This window comes from Dromaius novaehollandiae, chromosome 21, assembly GCF_036370855.1.
Source record: "Dromaius novaehollandiae isolate bDroNov1 chromosome 21, bDroNov1.hap1, whole genome shotgun sequence".
NCBI classification, from domain to species: domain Eukaryota; kingdom Metazoa; phylum Chordata; class Aves; order Casuariiformes; family Dromaiidae; genus Dromaius; species Dromaius novaehollandiae.
Window position 1 is genome coordinate 2098028 of NC_088118.1, and position 17109 is coordinate 2115136.

Sequence of the window (17109 nt, forward strand, 5' to 3'; positions counted from 1 at the left end):
AAGTCTTTCTGATTTAATGTACAGTATCTGGAAGGAATATAGCACATGTGACATACTGTTACAGGAGCTGATCTTACAGTCCCCAATCACTTTAAAATCCTGGAAAACAATGTACTCAGCTTCCTCCTCAGATTCCTCGTTACCTTGAGTAATGGAGTCCTCTGGATCAAGTCTCACTTCAAATCCGCACTTAAACATGCGTGTAACATTCCCAATGCTATTGACCAGCAAGTCTGAGGGCATTCTGAAGTCCCCTAGAAGGGATGCTTGGCTGAAAGGGCTGAACCACAAACGATGCAATTAATTTCCCACTTGAATATCACTGTATAGCTGGGTACTAGAGACAGTGCAAGAACGGTGGTAAAGTACTTCTTCCCTTCCTTCATCACTGTCCTGACTGGGCGCTAACATGCCATTGAGGAGATACAGTGGCGAGCACTACACAGCGGTTCCCAGGAGATGTACGGTGCACGCCACACCACGCAGCTACAACACCCGGCATGCTCACAAGGTTGGTGGGGGCCACGCACACAGTTTGGCAAACTGATCACACTAGGTAAAAAGGCCAAACAGAGCTGTACTAAGATGGGGAGGAATGTCAGCTTCTATTAGCACGCACAGCCATTCACTTGTAAATTAATAATAGCTCCCCTGCACAGATGCAAAGGGTAAAGTGGGCTTTCTCTGTTTCCACTGTATGGATATATTTATCCAATTAGGCTTGCGAAATGCCAATTTAACCCTGTCCTACTTCACCAACATGAAATGTCTTGACTGAGCAACTTGTTAACATACACACGATCTTGAAAGCACCTCCCAGAATCCCAAGAACCTCACTGGACTTCCAGTGACTTCCACCTTTCCTCTGCCCTATTTTTGGGTTTTTTTTTTTTTGATTTTTTTCCCCCTGTGCCTTTTTTAAAATGTCTCAGTGGGTTGATGACCTGCGATATTTTGCTGCATTTGCTGGAGTCACTGGGAGATGAGCCATAAACAGAACACAATTGTGTTCAGTCAAAAGGAACAACACATTGGCCAGCAAATAGACAGGCCTACTCAGCTCTCCTGGGACATACTTCCTGCATGTTAGACAACAAATATTTCTTCAAAATAAAGGCAGATCAGTCTCAGCAAAGCCTTTTGGCAGACTTCAGTCTTTTACAAAGAGACAAATTCATTCCCCAAATCTCTTATAAGTATTTTTCTGCTTGGAGCAGACAGATCAGTTTGTCCAGAGAATAGCAATGAAATCTTTACAGTGATAGAAGAAACACTCCACTGCTTTACTGAGAAGTGAGCTTCTGCTGAAGAGCAGTAAAACTCCCATGGAATGAGTCCAGATATGCCCCAAACTTAACAAATTCTATCTAAACTAAGTTCTGACAATATCCCTAATGTTTCTCTTTTTGTACTGCAAGATTAACAACAAGGAAAAAGGCTCATTTTATCCTTTATTGCAGCTAATTACTGTACCTCTTTATTGTTGACCCTGGCCTAATCTTCCTCTCTAAAATTGCTCCATAGAGAAACAGAATCTTTAATGCGATAATTTCTAACTAGCAAGGTTTTTTGTTAATTCAGAAACTCAATTATCACGCATCTCCAGGACGGAGCATTAAGTCATGTTCTATGGGGGCTGGTTGAGCTTTCTGTCCATTGGATGGTTTTGATCTTTGATCTCTTTCATTTTGCATTTTTCAAACTAGATTTTTTTCTTTTTAAACAGAAATGAAGCAATTACTTATTTAATAAAGAGTAGTTCATTATAGCTGCACATTAGTTATGTAACATACAAAGTGCCTCTTAACTAAATTGCACTCACGCAACTCAGTATATCATAATTGGATATTTGTGTTATAGAGACATTGCAGGCAATTGAGCAAAGAAGTTCTGGGATATTTATTCCAGGACTTCACAGCTGTCCCCTTTAATAAGCAGCACTAGACAGAAGAAAGTTGTAATAAAATCAGAGATAAGCTCTTCACACTGATCACCTACGGAAACTGGTGAACTTAAGCTGAGCATATGTACAGAGTTCATTAAATGTGTGCACACTGGCAGATTTGGGACCTAAAAACCCAGTTTGATAACCCATGTCCATAAGTCCTAGCTCCAGTGAGGAAAAACTGTTAGACTCACTTAACAAAGAGAAGCCACAGTATCACCTCCTTGCAAAAGTAGAGCGACTTATTAAACACAGCAGTACTTCTGAGGGACTCATAAAAGCATCGGTCTTGCCTTTGAAGCATCACTACTTGGCACAGCTCCCTCAGCTTGCGGCTGCCCTGGAGCCTGGCCATGCCAAACACAAGGCAGCTTGTGCTCGTGAACAGACTTAGGGCCCTGCAATTCTGAACCCCTGAGGTAGCCTACACTGCTCATTACAGCAGTGATATAAACCTCTCTTCCTGGGTCTTGTCTAGGTACAAAGGAATTTTCCCAAGGCCAGAGAGAGCGTGAGGAGCAGAAGGCTGAATTCCCAACCCGAGAATCCGAACCATGACATCTCTCCAAACTGCCTCCGTGCTGCTGAACGCGGGCCTTTCCAGGTCGGTAACTATGCAAAGTATTTGCAAGCTTTAATAACAATTATTTTTTTCCCCAGAAGGAAAGAAAGAGGGATTGTAACTAGGCCAGCGGCAAATTACAGAAGAGTTTCATGCTGTGCTCTAAGCCAGAATAAAAGAAAGTAGCAGCTGATGAAAGAATTGAAAGATGTTAAACTTGCTGGGGATGAAATGCCTGGTAGGAGAAAACAGCAAGAGCTCCTTGATACCCAGTCAGGCACTTTCTTCCATTACTTTAATGGAAGTTTGCTCATGTCTGCATGCAATGATAGAACTGGGTGGGGAGCTGCTTTTAGAAACAATATGTAATCCGATTTCAAAAGGAGAGGCTGAGAATACTCCCTAAAGCTGAGCAGTAGCACAGAGAAGTGCTGTGCAGTCTGGAAAGAGAACAGACAGTGTAGGGGCAGGTGGATTGAAATGGCCTGTGCTGCACTCAGACCATCTCACCTGCCACAGGAATATCTGCCACCCCCCAGGGCTACTCCTTCCAGCCAGCCCAGGCTTGATGCAGGCAGCACTTGACAATTTTCTTCAAAAAGGCTTTCAGGAAGGTCTGTTCTTGGGAACCACCGCCCCTCTCTGATATTGCCATTTCCCCTACACACACTGGCCCTGGGACCCAGTCTGCAGTACCTGTGGACTCTCCCCTGCCCCATTAGCACAGCTCTGATGATGCCCCTCAAGCCCACCCTGCTGCTCTAGCTCTTCCCTCCCAACAAAAGCGATTCAGTTTCTTCTCAGGGCTTCAGCAAGCAGACACAACTGACTGCAGGGCCTCTGCATCCAAGTCAAAGAGCTATTGTGATGAAGAGATCCAAGGGTTGCACAAAGCTCTGCTTCCTGCTCATCCTCTTGTGCACCTTTCCTTTGGAAGTGCCACACATTTAAGGGTGTACATGGGCATCTTCTACTGCCAGTTATCCCGTGCGGTGACTCCCCACCACGTGTGTCCTCTATAGCTCATGCATCTGCAGTGCTGCAGCTCCCTCCTGCTCTGCAACCCCCCTGGGTCAGGCACAGCTTATCAGCCAGGGCTCAGCTACCTTTTGTGCTGCGCTGGGGCTGGGCAGGGGCCAGAAGAGCTCTGAGGAAGGCAAGGAGAAGGCACGCTTTCCAGCAACAACGCAGCACTGCGGACCCTCCCCACCACACAATCTCAGGTGCCCACAGACACCCAAGCTGCACAGCCACAGTACATCACCTGCAGAGGGAGGAGGAGAAAAGTTACAAGAACATATTTGCAGGATCAGGGCTAAGACATCAGGCAAGAAGCAGAGCCCAAGAACTGCATCTTGCAGCTGACCTGATCAGCCTTTCCATCTGCATTTTGGGCTGAAAAAGTCCCACATATTAACCCCATAGTGTTCACAACCACCTATCTGCACTCTTCTACTGTGGTTGCTTCATGTGATCACAGCCATGCATGCAGGCATGGGTAACAGCTTAGAAAAAGGTTATATCTCCTAGCTTTCAGATGCTTCTCAGCAGGACATGGTATGCCATATTAAATTTCCAGTCTCCATTTAAACTTCTCCAAATGAATGATAAAGCCCTGAGAAATTGCTGTTAGGATCCATTTTTTTCTATCACCCTCCCAACCAAATGAGTCACCTGTTCTCCCCATAAAGTCTGGCCCTGGAAAGTTCAGGATTAATTATATCAGGCTATGAAAGGCCTGGGAAGGGAGTACAGCATGTGTCATACTGACATCTGATACAGTACAGATCCTATAACCCCCTTCTTGTAATAAAAGGAAGGCACAGAATTCAACATTTCTTCTTACATTAAAATCACCCCCTCCTACAGTCATCATTGCTGTCAGAGACATCTTACTTCTCCACACCTAGGGGGCCATGCAAAAAACTTAAGCATTTCTACTAAAAATAGCCTTTTACTCCAGCCCTATTTATAAAGATCTGTTTCCCCAAAATGTAGGATTATTTTAATTTTCATTTAATTGCATGTCCATAATAACCCACGGCTGCCAAACAAACAAACTGTAGTTACTGAGGAGCAGAAGGAGCTTTCCCTCTGGGAGTTCCCACTTGCTGAGAGAAGTAAACACTGGAAACACACCCAGGAGAAAGCAGTGACTTCAAAAGACTTCTGTTCTGAGAATCCCTTGCTTCAGAAAAGTTCAAGCAAAACAGCAGACTGCTGATAGGGTTGAATGCTGCTTTCTTCCAAGCTGTCTGGATAGCAGCATAAAGTAGCATCATACACCCAGAGACAGCCTTTGAATATCTGTTTGTGTGATAAAAAGTATGTCAAGGAATTCAGAGACAGCAGGGAATGAAAAGATCAAGGTTGTGACAAGTTCAAATCAACTGAAAGATCTAAAGTCTTACACTAGGGTGGGGACAGGAAGAAAATTAAGGAGTCTGAGTTTTAATGAAGGTTACTTTTAAAAACAAGAGTAAAGCAACAGGCAAAATGGAAAAGTGGTGTGCACTGACAAGCAGACTAGTGGGTTCCTAAGCAAGAAGTAAAATGATTTGAATGATGCTGTGCTATGATCTTATGACCAAATTGGTACAGACAGAAGAGATCATTCTGCAAGTGAGATGTGACTGGGCATGCAGGTAATAGCAGAAATGGATTAGTGCTGAGAAAGGACAAGAGCTCTTTGATTCCCTCCCAGAGCGTGAAATTCCCCTGTCTTCCATGAGCTAAATGCAGATATCTGTACTTGAGCAAAGGTTTTTCATTCTCTCCCACTCTGGACTGTCCTCCTACCAGACTATGCAGTAAAATGGCATCATCTGAAGGGCAAGAAACACCAAAATCCTTTCATTCTTTTGTGTCTTTGTTATGAACGTCTTCAAAAATGAAACAAGATGATGACAGGACATTGGGAAGACAGGTCCTGGTGCCGGACCTGAATTACAAAGTTGTGTGTTTGGGGCAGCACTCCTGAGTCATCACATTAGGAGGCAAGGAGTAAATACACCCCGTGCAATTCCCTGACATGAAATGCCCATTGCAGAAGGAAGCTGCTGGGGGTTACGTTCCTCAGGCAAATACGAGCAAAGTACCTAGCAAATTCTCTATTCATCTGCCTGTGGGCTTTGCACAAGAGTTTTCTGGGTAATCCAGGGCTGTTCGGCAGTAGGCACAGAGTGATTCCCTTCCCTTTTTCAGATTTCATCCAGACTGGAGGATTGTAGCACTTTGCTATGCTGCTGTCTAGAGCCCTGGATCCAAAGGCTGCCAGGCTCTGGGCTGCTGGAAATCTTTCTTGCAGACTGTGACCAGTAGGGAAAAGCAGCACCTATCCTAACCACTCCCTATCCAAATCAAACTGAAACTCTAACAAACTAGCCTGGAGTCTTAGCCTTGGAGAAAGAGAGATGTTCCTTTTGAGTCAGGCCTGTTATGAGAAATAATGACAGCACAGGGAGCCCTGCCAGTGGAGAGCACTGACAGGTGTGTTTTGCACAGCCTTGTTTGCCAATGGCACTTTATCTTCTACACAGGAAAAGTCCTTTCGATCCAAGAACCTCAGACCAAAGAGAAATGGGGAAAGTTTAGCCTACACAAGACTGATGCAAAATAAAACCCGGCACTTCCTTTCTGCTTTCCATCTTCAAATCTCTGAGTCTTTTACAAATATTATTAGATGAGTGAACTTCCCAACGCTACTGCAGGGACACCCTTTTTTCAGGTATTGAGAAGGCCTCTTCTACTTTTTATTTCACTGTATGCAGTCACTACATTGCAGCTGCAACGGAAGAATTAACAGTGCAGAAAATCAGAAAAGCAACACAGGGATTAACGTGAAACATTCAGCCAAGGCACTGAGCCCTCCTGAGCTGGAGCAGAATTTTATTATCTGCATGTACCCCATGCGAAACAGAACAAGACTGCCTTTTAAGTGAGAACACGATCTAATGCATCTGACATTTTCTAATTAATCATTGTGATCATCATCCCACATTACCTCAAATTTCTAGAGGTCACAAAGATTATTTTAGACCTCTGAAATGGCCCCTTCATTGTCACACAGCTGCTGCTTCAGGGTTGTAGTTTTATCATTTTAATGTTATTTCTACACATATACTCAGAGTGCCAGGAATCCACTATTGAAGGTACTGTACATCTCACATGCCCCAAACAGGGGCAAGACTAGACCCTTGGCAAGTATGACTGCCTTTCACACTGATTTTGGGATGTTGTAGACAACAACAGATTGTAGATTCAGAGCTATCCCTGCAGCTCAAGGCTAGAGGCAATTCACTCAAGTCTCACCAGAGAAAGACTGCTAATGCTAACAAGAGAAAAACATCTTGTGCTGGAGAAGCATTCACATGTGCCTTCCCAGACAAGGGCAGGGGCAAAGCAAGGAACACTACACTATATTTTCCCAAGCAACTCTGGATACCTTAAAGACATGAGTTTCATGAGGTCTAGGGCTCAATAATCTGGGTCTTTTTAAAGAGTCTAAACAGAGCACTCAAGAAATGAGCCATTTAGAAGATTCATGTCCTGTTACTGCTTCCTTCAAAAGACGCAGCTGACATGCGCTGCCTTGGCTGTCAACTTTGGCAGTTCTTGGTTAAGAACATGATATAACCATCAGTATATTTATCAGCAGGGACAAAAGACTTAAATGTATTTGAATAAGGGAAAAGGGGGATGGAGACCTACGATTAATTTTATAAATAACAAGTGGCAAGTTGCACAGTCACAAGACGGGGGCTGGAATGCACTTATCCAGAGTTTGTAAAGACTCATTTAATTTCTATAGAAACTGAGCAGCAAACAGGTAATTTTCTCTGAAAAGTGCTTTTACCACCTCAGTTATGCTCTGCAAGAGGAATGTATTTCTCTTGTGCCTTCTTAATCCCCTGTTATTTTCAATATAAATTTAATTAAGCTCCTCTAGAGAACGTTCTATGACATACAAAGCTGAGTTTTGTTTTTCTGTCAGAGTGATGATGGAAATGAGCTGCTGAATTATGTGACAATTAGTTTTTTTTTTTTCCTGTGTAAATATTTCACGTGATATTAAGCAGTGGAAACATTCAATTTAGCTGTTTTGATTCAGCTGGGGAAAGTTGAGAGAAAGATGTACATAAAAGGTTCACGTGTCTGAAGTATGCCATCCAGACAGTCCTCTCTCCTCTACTGGATAATGCCCACAGCTGCCATTTTGCAGAACATCTGAAGAACAGATTATCTCTGAACAAATCAGGCATATGAAAGCAGCTTTAGGACCAGAGCTTCAAATGGAGAAATCTGCACAGCAGCAGTGAATTGGGGAAAAAAAATTATAATAATAAAATCTTACTCTTTGTTGTGAAATGGGCATTTGAGGATCCTCCCTAGATTAGAGGGAGCAGCTGAACACTGCTTCCTTGTGACAGTTTTTTCTTTCTGATGGCCATAATTGCAAGATATTATTATTCCAGGGAGGACTCTTCCGACTATCCTCTTTGTTTTACTCAGGACTGGTTACCAAGCAACACATACTGTATGATCAATGTTCCAACAGGACTAAAACTTGAATGGTGGACTTCTTTGTTTTGTTTTTGTTTTTATCTTTGCAAATTTTAAAGAGGAGGCTTATTCTAGGTTAATTCCCTGATTTGGGGCATCCTGTTTGTTTCATGCAAGTAACTGACATTATTGTACTGGGTAAAATTAATCAGATCATGAGATAACCAGTGTCCTGAATTATACAAGCTGTGTCTGAAGACCTGTATCGTTGTTATTAACATTTATGTTACCATGTTAAGATCCTCAAAACAGGATATAGGCTGCCTTGTGTGAAAAACAAATCCATGCCCACACCCAAGTTTTCTGTCTACACAAAGTGAGGGTTGAGAATATCTGTCATTATTTCTATCTGACAAGCAGTTGGTAGTCACTGACACAGTAAAGCCAGAAGTTTTGCAAAAGCTCAGGACTCACAGCTGAGTCCTGATTTCTGAAGACGTACACAATCTGCTTTCTATATTTCAGTTGCAGAACTTTCACAGCTGGACATAAATATCAAGCATAAAACCCAAGGTGACATAATCATTACCGAATAATTAAAACTTTAATACCTGTCCTCGCTCAGCATTTATGGGAGAATCTGGTATCTTAAAGCTTTTGATTTAACTTGTTGAAAACCAAACAGTACTGTAACATTACTGTTTCTGAGGAGAGGAAGAAGTATGCAAGAAAAGATGTGATATTATCTGACATCAAGATCAAATACATTAAAAAACAAGTACTGATATTACAAGAGAAAAAAGTTCTTCAGTCTTCCATGCCACATCAGCATGTTCCCCAGTTGCTTTTCAATTATTCCCCTCACAAATACCATCACATATAGGAACACAGAGACACCAGCAAAGAAGTGAACACGTAGGGAGCAAAGTGTGGGGAAGTGAAGGAAAAGGGAAGCAAAGCTTTTGCTGCGATTGATGGACATGGATCATGGTTATTCACACAACAATTTGCAAGGTCTCCTGTGCTCCACCGATCTGTTTTGCCTGCTTTACCACTAAAACCAGGATGCATCAGTGTCCACATTTGAGTCTCATGGCAGCAGGCCTTTTGGCCTAAAGCAGATGCAGATTCTTTCCAAAGGGCAGCAGACCCAACTATGCCAGCCTTGGATCTGACCCTGACCCTTACATTGCGGTATAAATGCTGTTACTTTTCACTGTGCCTCCATACAGCCCAGCCTGCTGATGAACACAACTGTGAAGCTTGTTGTTGAACTGTGCACAGCTGGTGCAAGTCAGTCCTCCCTGCCTCACTTTTCTTTGTCTGCTATTCAGAGATTAAAGGGAGTAAAATGAACTGCAGAGGTTTATGTCACAAATTTGGGCCCTTGAAAAGACAGATCAACAAAAACCCACCCTGGCCTTACTGCAGTTACTGTTGAGGTTTTGGGGTTTCTTGTTGCTGATTTTAATTTTTAAGGCATTACCACTACGGCGAGACTGATACTCCTGCTGCCAGTCACATCCATCATTTTGCAGAATTTCAAGCATCACTGCTAAGAAAAATAGCTTCAAAGCGATATTGGAGTAAAAATGTCACACCAAGGGAGAGCTATCTGTCGATGCCTCGCAGTTCTTTAATGTTATGCCTCTGACAGCTTAACAACAGCTAAACAGCTTAAGTCTCAGCAAGAGACTACCAAGCTGTTTGAGTATGAAAAGTATGACATGTTAATTAGAGAAGCTTCCGATTTGCTACAAAGAGCCCACTGCTTGCGACCAGCTGTAAGGAGCGCTGTTTCTGTAGCGGGGTGCAGGATAACAGCAATGGCTGCGCTGGTCTGAGTCCTGCTCTGTGCACAGGAGCCCTGGGCACCCCCATGGTCAGCGCAGCTGGTGTTAACTAGGCCTGTCCCCAGAGAAAGCACCTGACCTCCCCCCAGGCGGGAGTCACTGCCAGCAGAAAAAAGGTAATTTTAACCTTTCACCCAAAGATGAAGCAAAACAGCTCTCAGTAACTTTTCCAGAAGCTCCTTCCTTCCTTGTCTCTCTCTAAAACCCAGGTCTGGGGCTTCTCCTGCCCACCACACCCTGAAAGCCCCCAGCACCCATCTGGCAGTCAGGAGGCTGTTTGGACCACCAAGCTCCCAGCCTCCCCCTTCTACAGAGCCTAAAAGAAGGGACACTCACTACACAACATGAACTCTCTGAGCAGCTTTGGAGACTGCTCACTGTGACTCAACTGCAGTTAAGCAAATTAAAAACACACTTGCTTCGAAAGGACAATCTATAAGGAAACAACATTTAAGTACTTCCAAAGCATTACAAGTTTTACTATGAAGGAATCTGGACTGGAGACAGGGCACATTTAGCAGCCAACATTGGGAAACAACTCTGGACTTCCAAGATGGGCTTAAAAGCTAAACAGATGGGTTCAGCTCTTTGGAAGAGAAATACTATGATGGCTGAAAAAAAGAACAGGGAATGTATTTAGTGAATGATATTCTCCCATCACTTGAAGGGCAATTCTGTGGATGCTCTCTGTGCACAGTGCTCCGTTCTCATGAAAATGATCATCATGCATGAACGAGAACTAACCTGGGAGTCCATCTCAAACAATATAGCTGATGTGTCTGCAATCTCCATATCACATGAGCAGTCCCTTGCGGAGATTTAACTGTGGAAAGGAAGGAGGGTCACTAAGGAGCTATTTGCACCACTTAATGGAGGATTTGCCCCATATTGTATGATGGGGACAGGCTTCACAATTCCTTCATGTCACTTACGGCAGCCTCCAATCCCACTGTTTCTGTCCCCTTCCTTCTCCATGCCTTTGAAAGCCTGCCTCATAAGCTGACTCTGGAAGGTAGCCACCACAACCAGGAAGACACAGAAGGTGGGCAAAAACTATTTCCATTCTCAAAGTATTTCTAGGTACCTCAAACTTGTTTTTTGTTACAAAAAATAGAATGAAAAGGTACATTTTTAAGCTCCCTGCAAAACAAAACTTCTCCAGCATTTCAAATCATTACCTGCACAGCTCTTTACTCCACCCATGGCAAAAGCTAAGAGAATTATTTTAATATAACCCATTCATTTTTATAATATCTAAAGATTTCACTTCAATGTCAAAACATCATGAGAAACAGTTCAAATACATTATACATGAATATTTTTAGTTAATATAAAAATCAAAATGAAATTAGTAGGAGAAAAATTTTTCTTTTACCTTATCAAGGCAGACTATTTGGATGTTATCAGGCAGCGGTTAATGAACCTTTTCAACTTTTTCCGAAAGTAACATCATCCATTTCCCCAAGGAAAATGGTTCCTTTGAAAGCAAAGTCAATTATATCCCTTCATAATATTATAAACCTCATCTCCTGTAGGCAGCCAGAGGAAGAAAATCTTTCTGATGTACCAAAAATCTGGAATGTTTCCTTCAAAATCTGAAGGCAGAGAATAGCAAGGCCATATTGCCAAGATACCAATCCTACCTTCACCATGCAAGGCAGGATACTGGATCCCCCATTCAATCTACAGTGGGAGGCAAGCCTGTAAGCCAAAGGCTCCTACACCCTACACTTGGCGGGGAGAGTTGAAGGAACAGCTTCTCACATTCATGCTGGAGGAAGAACCTCACTCTTGTACCAGAGCCGTCAGAGTTACATCTGAACACATCACTGCACAACCAGCGAAATGCCAGAGCTCTCTGCCAGGTGGGTCTTGGGCCATCCTGTGGTTGGAGATGGGTCAGAGGGGTTGAAGAGGATTCTCTCAAGAAGTGAGGTAGCAGAAGGGGGCATATCTGGTGTCCTCCGGAGTCTTCTGATTCAGCCTCTCACACGGAGATCATGAATGATTTAGCACAGAGACATTTTCATTCTATGTAGGCAAGTCCACGTCAAATACCATGTGCTACCATTTCCTTTAGCACTACTGCAGTGCAGATAATTACTATTTCTGAATAGTAAATTGTCACTGAATCTTGACCTAGGATTTTTAGCTGCTTATCAGATCTGAAGAAATTCTTGGAGGAAAGCTGATCGAGATAGAGGTGCAAGGTACTTTTGTTGCATTTGACATAAGCTGCCCTGGCAACTGCCCCTCCACTGTCTGCTGTTCTGACAACAGTGGCAAAGAAACTAGGCCTAGGATTTGGATGTGGCAAGTTCTTTTCTGTGTGCTCTGAAATTCAGGCTTGTAGAGAAAACTCCTGAATTCTTAACTTTCACCCACTATTTGGATTTTACCAACAGGCAGCTACTGGAAACTTGCTTCCACTGAAAGCAAGAAAACACTGTAATGAGTGAAGCAAAAGAATAAAGGGAACTCAGCATCTTAGACATGAGAAAAGCTGACAAGCTGAGTGGTTGGATGTCTGGAGTTCTTGGACCCTTGACCACATTTCCAAATAGCAATCTCAGGTTTTGTTATTTTTTCATAGCCATTCATTTTCCTTGATGTCTTGGCTGTACTTTACAGTGTTTTATTTTACATCTCTCTTCTGCACTTTGATTTCCTGTCTGGTTTCCCATTTCTGTGAGTAGACTGGGTGCTGCTGCTGTGCAGATATAGCATTCTAAGTTCTCGTCTCCTTTACAGCTGTACCCCTACTACAGCCCTCTCTCTACTCTGCAGGTTTTGGACTCTCTCCTGCAGAAGGAAAGAAGGGAGAGATGTGCTTAAAGCAGAGATTGGATCCCTTGCTCCCTGGGTCAGCAGAAGCTCTATAAAAGCAATACAGTGTGCAAAACAAAATCAAGTGCTTTTCTGATCAGTGTAGTGGTGGCGTGCAACCTGCAGGAGCAGTCAGCTGCTCATAGTTCACAGGCCTTGGATCTCCCCAAGTGGTGGATAACCAAGGTTTTTGGTGCTCCGTCTGTGATGCAGCCAGAGGCTGAGGAAAGCACCACCCAAGACAGCAAAACCAGTAAGGGATCCCAGCAGAACAGGTACCAACATAGCAGAATCAGGACCTGGAAAGAAAGAAGTAATCAAGCTGTGAACAATATTAAGAGAGGTAGGCTGAGGAAAGAGGACGTAAAACACCGTTATTCTTTATACCATGCCAAGCAGGTATGGCTAACTCTCTTTCCATAGAGTAATCTGAATGTACAGTGCCTTTTCAAACACACTACCTTCTTTGCCATAAAAGCCCAGCATTAAATATCATATACATACATTTATCAGAGACACAAGAAGCTAAGTGATTCTCAGAGATGGTGCCAGGGGATTTAATAAGCCTTGTGCTCATGATATGCCAGATTCAATCTTTCTCATTTCTAATACCTGGTCAGCATCTAATTAACACAAACCAGCTGACATATTTCACCTATGGAAAAAAGAAAAAAGAAAACGCTCCTGACTAAAGACCAATCTCAACTCCTCATTCTGCTTCTAGTGTTCATAAACTGGAGTGAGATTTTTCTCCAGTTACCTGGGGATGGGCTTACCTTTCTGTACCAGATAACTGCCTCTAATTTTGGGGACTCGTCCCTAAACTCAGTACAAAAAATGACAGCACTGCTCTTTGATTCTACAAGCTCCAAAGCTAGTAAAAAAGAAAAATATCTAAAAATAGGCCCCTATGTCCTGTCTCACTCTTCCCATCCCATCTCTCTCAGAACCCTGACACTTGAAGGAAAGAGCAGATCTCTCAATTAGTTTTAATGGCACTCCTCATCCTCAATCAACATATTTCACCAAAAAACTACAAAATCGCAGGAAAACTCTTTTCAGCTAGAGGATACTTTGCTTTGTTTTCCTTCCCTCTCCTTCCTATAAAGCTAGAGTTCCTACAGGGAACAAAGTTGGCTGCACCTCCTGTCTGACAGTTTACCAAATCTGATGCTGATTAATCTGCCCATCTGGGATTTAGTAAGGCCAACGCAAACATGAGGCGCTGTTTGGATAAAACCTAGCCATACTAGACAGTTGTCAAGAAAGCTGTTAAAAGTGTACTGTTTTCCTTATAGATAGAAAAATTGTATGTTGAATAGAGATTGCAGCTCAAGAGGGACAGAGACACGAAAAAACAAGACACTCACCTTCCACAGGTTTATACAGAAACCTGTTCTTCGTTCTCAAAATTGGACCAAATGAGATCAGATTGTGCAGGTTTCCATAGCTGTTCCTATCACTTGGTGGGGGAAGCATCTCCACACTTTCAAAGCAGTCCTAGGAAAGACATGTGGAAAAAAATTTAAACACGTACTGGAGGTGCCTGAACAGGATCTCCTGCACTGGTGGCTGCGTGCAATCCACAGCAACTGCAGTGTCAGTTGTGGCAGATCTCTTCTGATTCAGTCTTTGCCTAGCTCTGCTGTCATTCCAAAAAGTGGATTACCTAATGCTTGGACCAGCTCATATGTGCATCTCTATTCCCCCAATTACTTTTCCTTAGGGATTAGCACCTATTGCTACCATTTCATAGCACTAACATACAAAATACTCATCTTCCAGACTTTTAGCGAAGGGATTGACCAGATACAGGATGATCCTATCTGGGGACTTCGTTACAGAGAGTGGCTGAGTTCTTCCCAAAGTGTCTGACCATGGTTTTAGGCCTATATTGTGTCCAAACTCTAGGAAGTGCCATTTGAGCAGCCAGAACATACGAAAGATGAAGAAATTCATCCTTCACAAACCTCTCCCCAGCTGACTTCTCTAATTCCTGCCAAAGCTTCTTAAAAGCAGCCTGAGCCTAACTGAATGAATTTTCAGAGCCTTTCCAGCTCTAATGGGGGACTGGGGAACCACTCAATCTTTTGTGAATAGATCTGCTACACCCCTCTCAAACACTTTGTACTCCTGTACCATTTAAATCCACAGTATTGCTCATGGCTAAGCAATCAGACACTGTGCCAAGTGTTCCACAGAGACACACATCAGCTACCTTATCCCTGAGACCTCCAAGCTTGTAGAAGCCTGAAAAGTCCCATCTCCCAGACCCAGCACAACTCAACTTAGAGACAGATTTGAACCCTTTTGTGTAATTCTACCATGCAAAAGTTGCTACTTGCTTGTTTGTTACTGTGCTTCTTCAGCTGATTACACCATACGGCAGTAAACAGTTTGTGATAGTAAGGTGAAAATAGGGCGCTGTGAGCTCTGTAAGCTTAACTGAGAGTAGAAATTCAGTCAGGGTTTTAGGAGACACAGAGTATACAGGAGATTAAGAAAAGAGCATGCAGGCTAGAAGAAAGCAGAACCCCTCAATCTACCATCACAGATCTTTGCTCCATCAATTGTACTCGATGGAAGCACCCAATCCTTCCAAAAACTCCTTACTGATATCTTTCCCTCTCCCTTGTTTCTCCCCAACTTCTCTCTGTCACAAGACTAGTGAGAGAGGAGAGGACTCTTCCCACATACCTGTTCACACCCTGTTTTGCCATGCAGACAGACATTAAGCTCACAGTGCAAATAGGCCACTGAGTGATTCAGCATCTGGAACACCTGGATGGCGAAACTAGCAGCTCTGGACTGACTGCTCTGCAGTAACTGGATATGTCTGCATTCAGATGGCAACCTGGCAAGGACAAATGGAAAAGAGTTTCAACTTCTAGCACTCCTCTGACTCAAGTCAAGAAAGGTGGAGCCTGCTAGCAAAGTTATACACAAGTTCTAAGCCAAGCATCTGTGTCTAGAGTCAATCAAACAAAAATCCACAAAATCACAATGTGTCAGGCTGTACATGTCACTGTTGTGGAAGCCACAGTCCCAGAGCAGCAGAATTTTTTATGCGAAGCTGATTTTGCTAAAGCCATTAAAAAGGCTTCCATAGCATGATAATCATTCCCTGATCTAGGTAGATTCAGAAGCACTACTTAGGTGACCTCCCACTGTAGCCAACATGGGCAAATTAGTAAACTCTTTCATGGATGATAACAATACCTAGCACTTCTAACGTACATTTCATGCCCAAAGGGTTTTTACAAACATTAACTAATTAATCCTCAAGTATCTCTGTGCCCAACCCAGACAGTTCAGGCAATAACATCCTTGAAACACCGACAGGGATATGTATTGCAGGGAAGAGTGTTGTGCCCAAGATCATGCAGACGGTCTGAGAAGTGCCACTGCTCATTTACAAAAATCGAAAGGTGAAAGGAGTAGAAGGATTTTTTTCCCTAAAGACCCTAAACCTTATCAAGCCCTTTATATAGATTACAAAACTGCTAAATAAGCAGTGCGCCCTTGGATGCATTCTTACTGCTTTTAGTGTAATCTTAACTCCAGAGAAGTCACAGACTCCCTATAGCTATAGAACACAAGGGAAAGCATTCTGTAAGGACTGAGATAATCCTCATCCCATTCCCAGCCCGTCCCTGCAGCTCCGTGTCTGACCTGTGGAACAAACAGCATGTGGCATCTGGTCCCTCTGGCATGGTGGTAGGGGTCACACAGCATGACCGGATTTGTAGCACAGGGTGGCTGCTGTTACTCTGCAGAGTGATTAAAGCCAGGAAAGTCTCCTGGGAAAGCAGTGACCCACGGACCTCAGAGCTTGCTTCTCTGGCAGGGCGCAGGCTCATCTGTACAGTGTAGTTATCAGAGCCACAGACATCAGTCACAACTGCATGGCTGAAGGAAAAGAGGGAAGAAAAGATGAGACCCAGGCATTCTCTGCAGCCTGTTAAGAACAAAACAACATTACAGTCTGTTTCCTCAATTAAATCAAACAGAAATGTGAGTCCAACTTACAAATAAGTTGAAACAAATGAACAAGATGTAGACCCTAGCATGACTGAATTCCCATGACTAGAAACACCTCCTGCCTCTCTGCACTATGAAATCATTTGAGCTGAGGGAAGCCTAGAAATGTTTTACTGAGTGAGAATATCTGTTTTCTTTGCTAGCACATTTACATGAGCACTATTAAATGCTGCCACTTGCAAAATTACCTATAGAATTTGTCTGGGGGACAGTCACAGAATGGAAAGCTACTATGGGGCAGGGGGGAAAGGTCTGAAAAGCAGTATTAGGATCTGAAATGCAGAAAGGCCCACCTTTTTTATGTGAGGTTAATCTAGAAGGAAATAAGAGTTTTTAAAATCACAATACAGCTTTCCCATGCTACTGAGCCCATGAAGCAA

The 17109-nt window shown here is 43.2% G+C and overlaps 1 protein-coding gene across 14 annotated transcripts in view; it reads right to left on the minus strand.

Annotated features, from left to right (window-relative positions):
• The window catches only part of TTC12 (tetratricopeptide repeat domain 12), a 66466-nt gene that overhangs the window by 20601 nt on the left and 28756 nt on the right, over nt 1-17109 (minus strand). For 10 of the 14 annotated variants that reach the window (XR_010392478.1, XR_010392482.1, XR_010392477.1 and 7 more), the window contains 4 exons: nt 16361-16597; nt 15386-15542; nt 14059-14188; nt 1-12987 (listed from right to left, as the gene is read on the minus strand). The exon at nt 1-12987 is cut by the window's left edge. Coding sequence is in view for 7 of the 14 variants with exons in the window: in XM_026118522.2 (XP_025974307.2) it covers nt 12836-12987; nt 14059-14188; nt 15386-15542; nt 16361-16597 (676 nt within the window). In the remaining 7 variants the exon portion in view is untranslated. The remainder of the gene's footprint in view (nt 12988-14058; nt 14189-15385; nt 15543-16360; nt 16598-17109) is intronic. The other 4 variants (XR_010392480.1, XR_010392479.1, XR_010392481.1 and 1 more) reach the window with 3 other exon arrangements.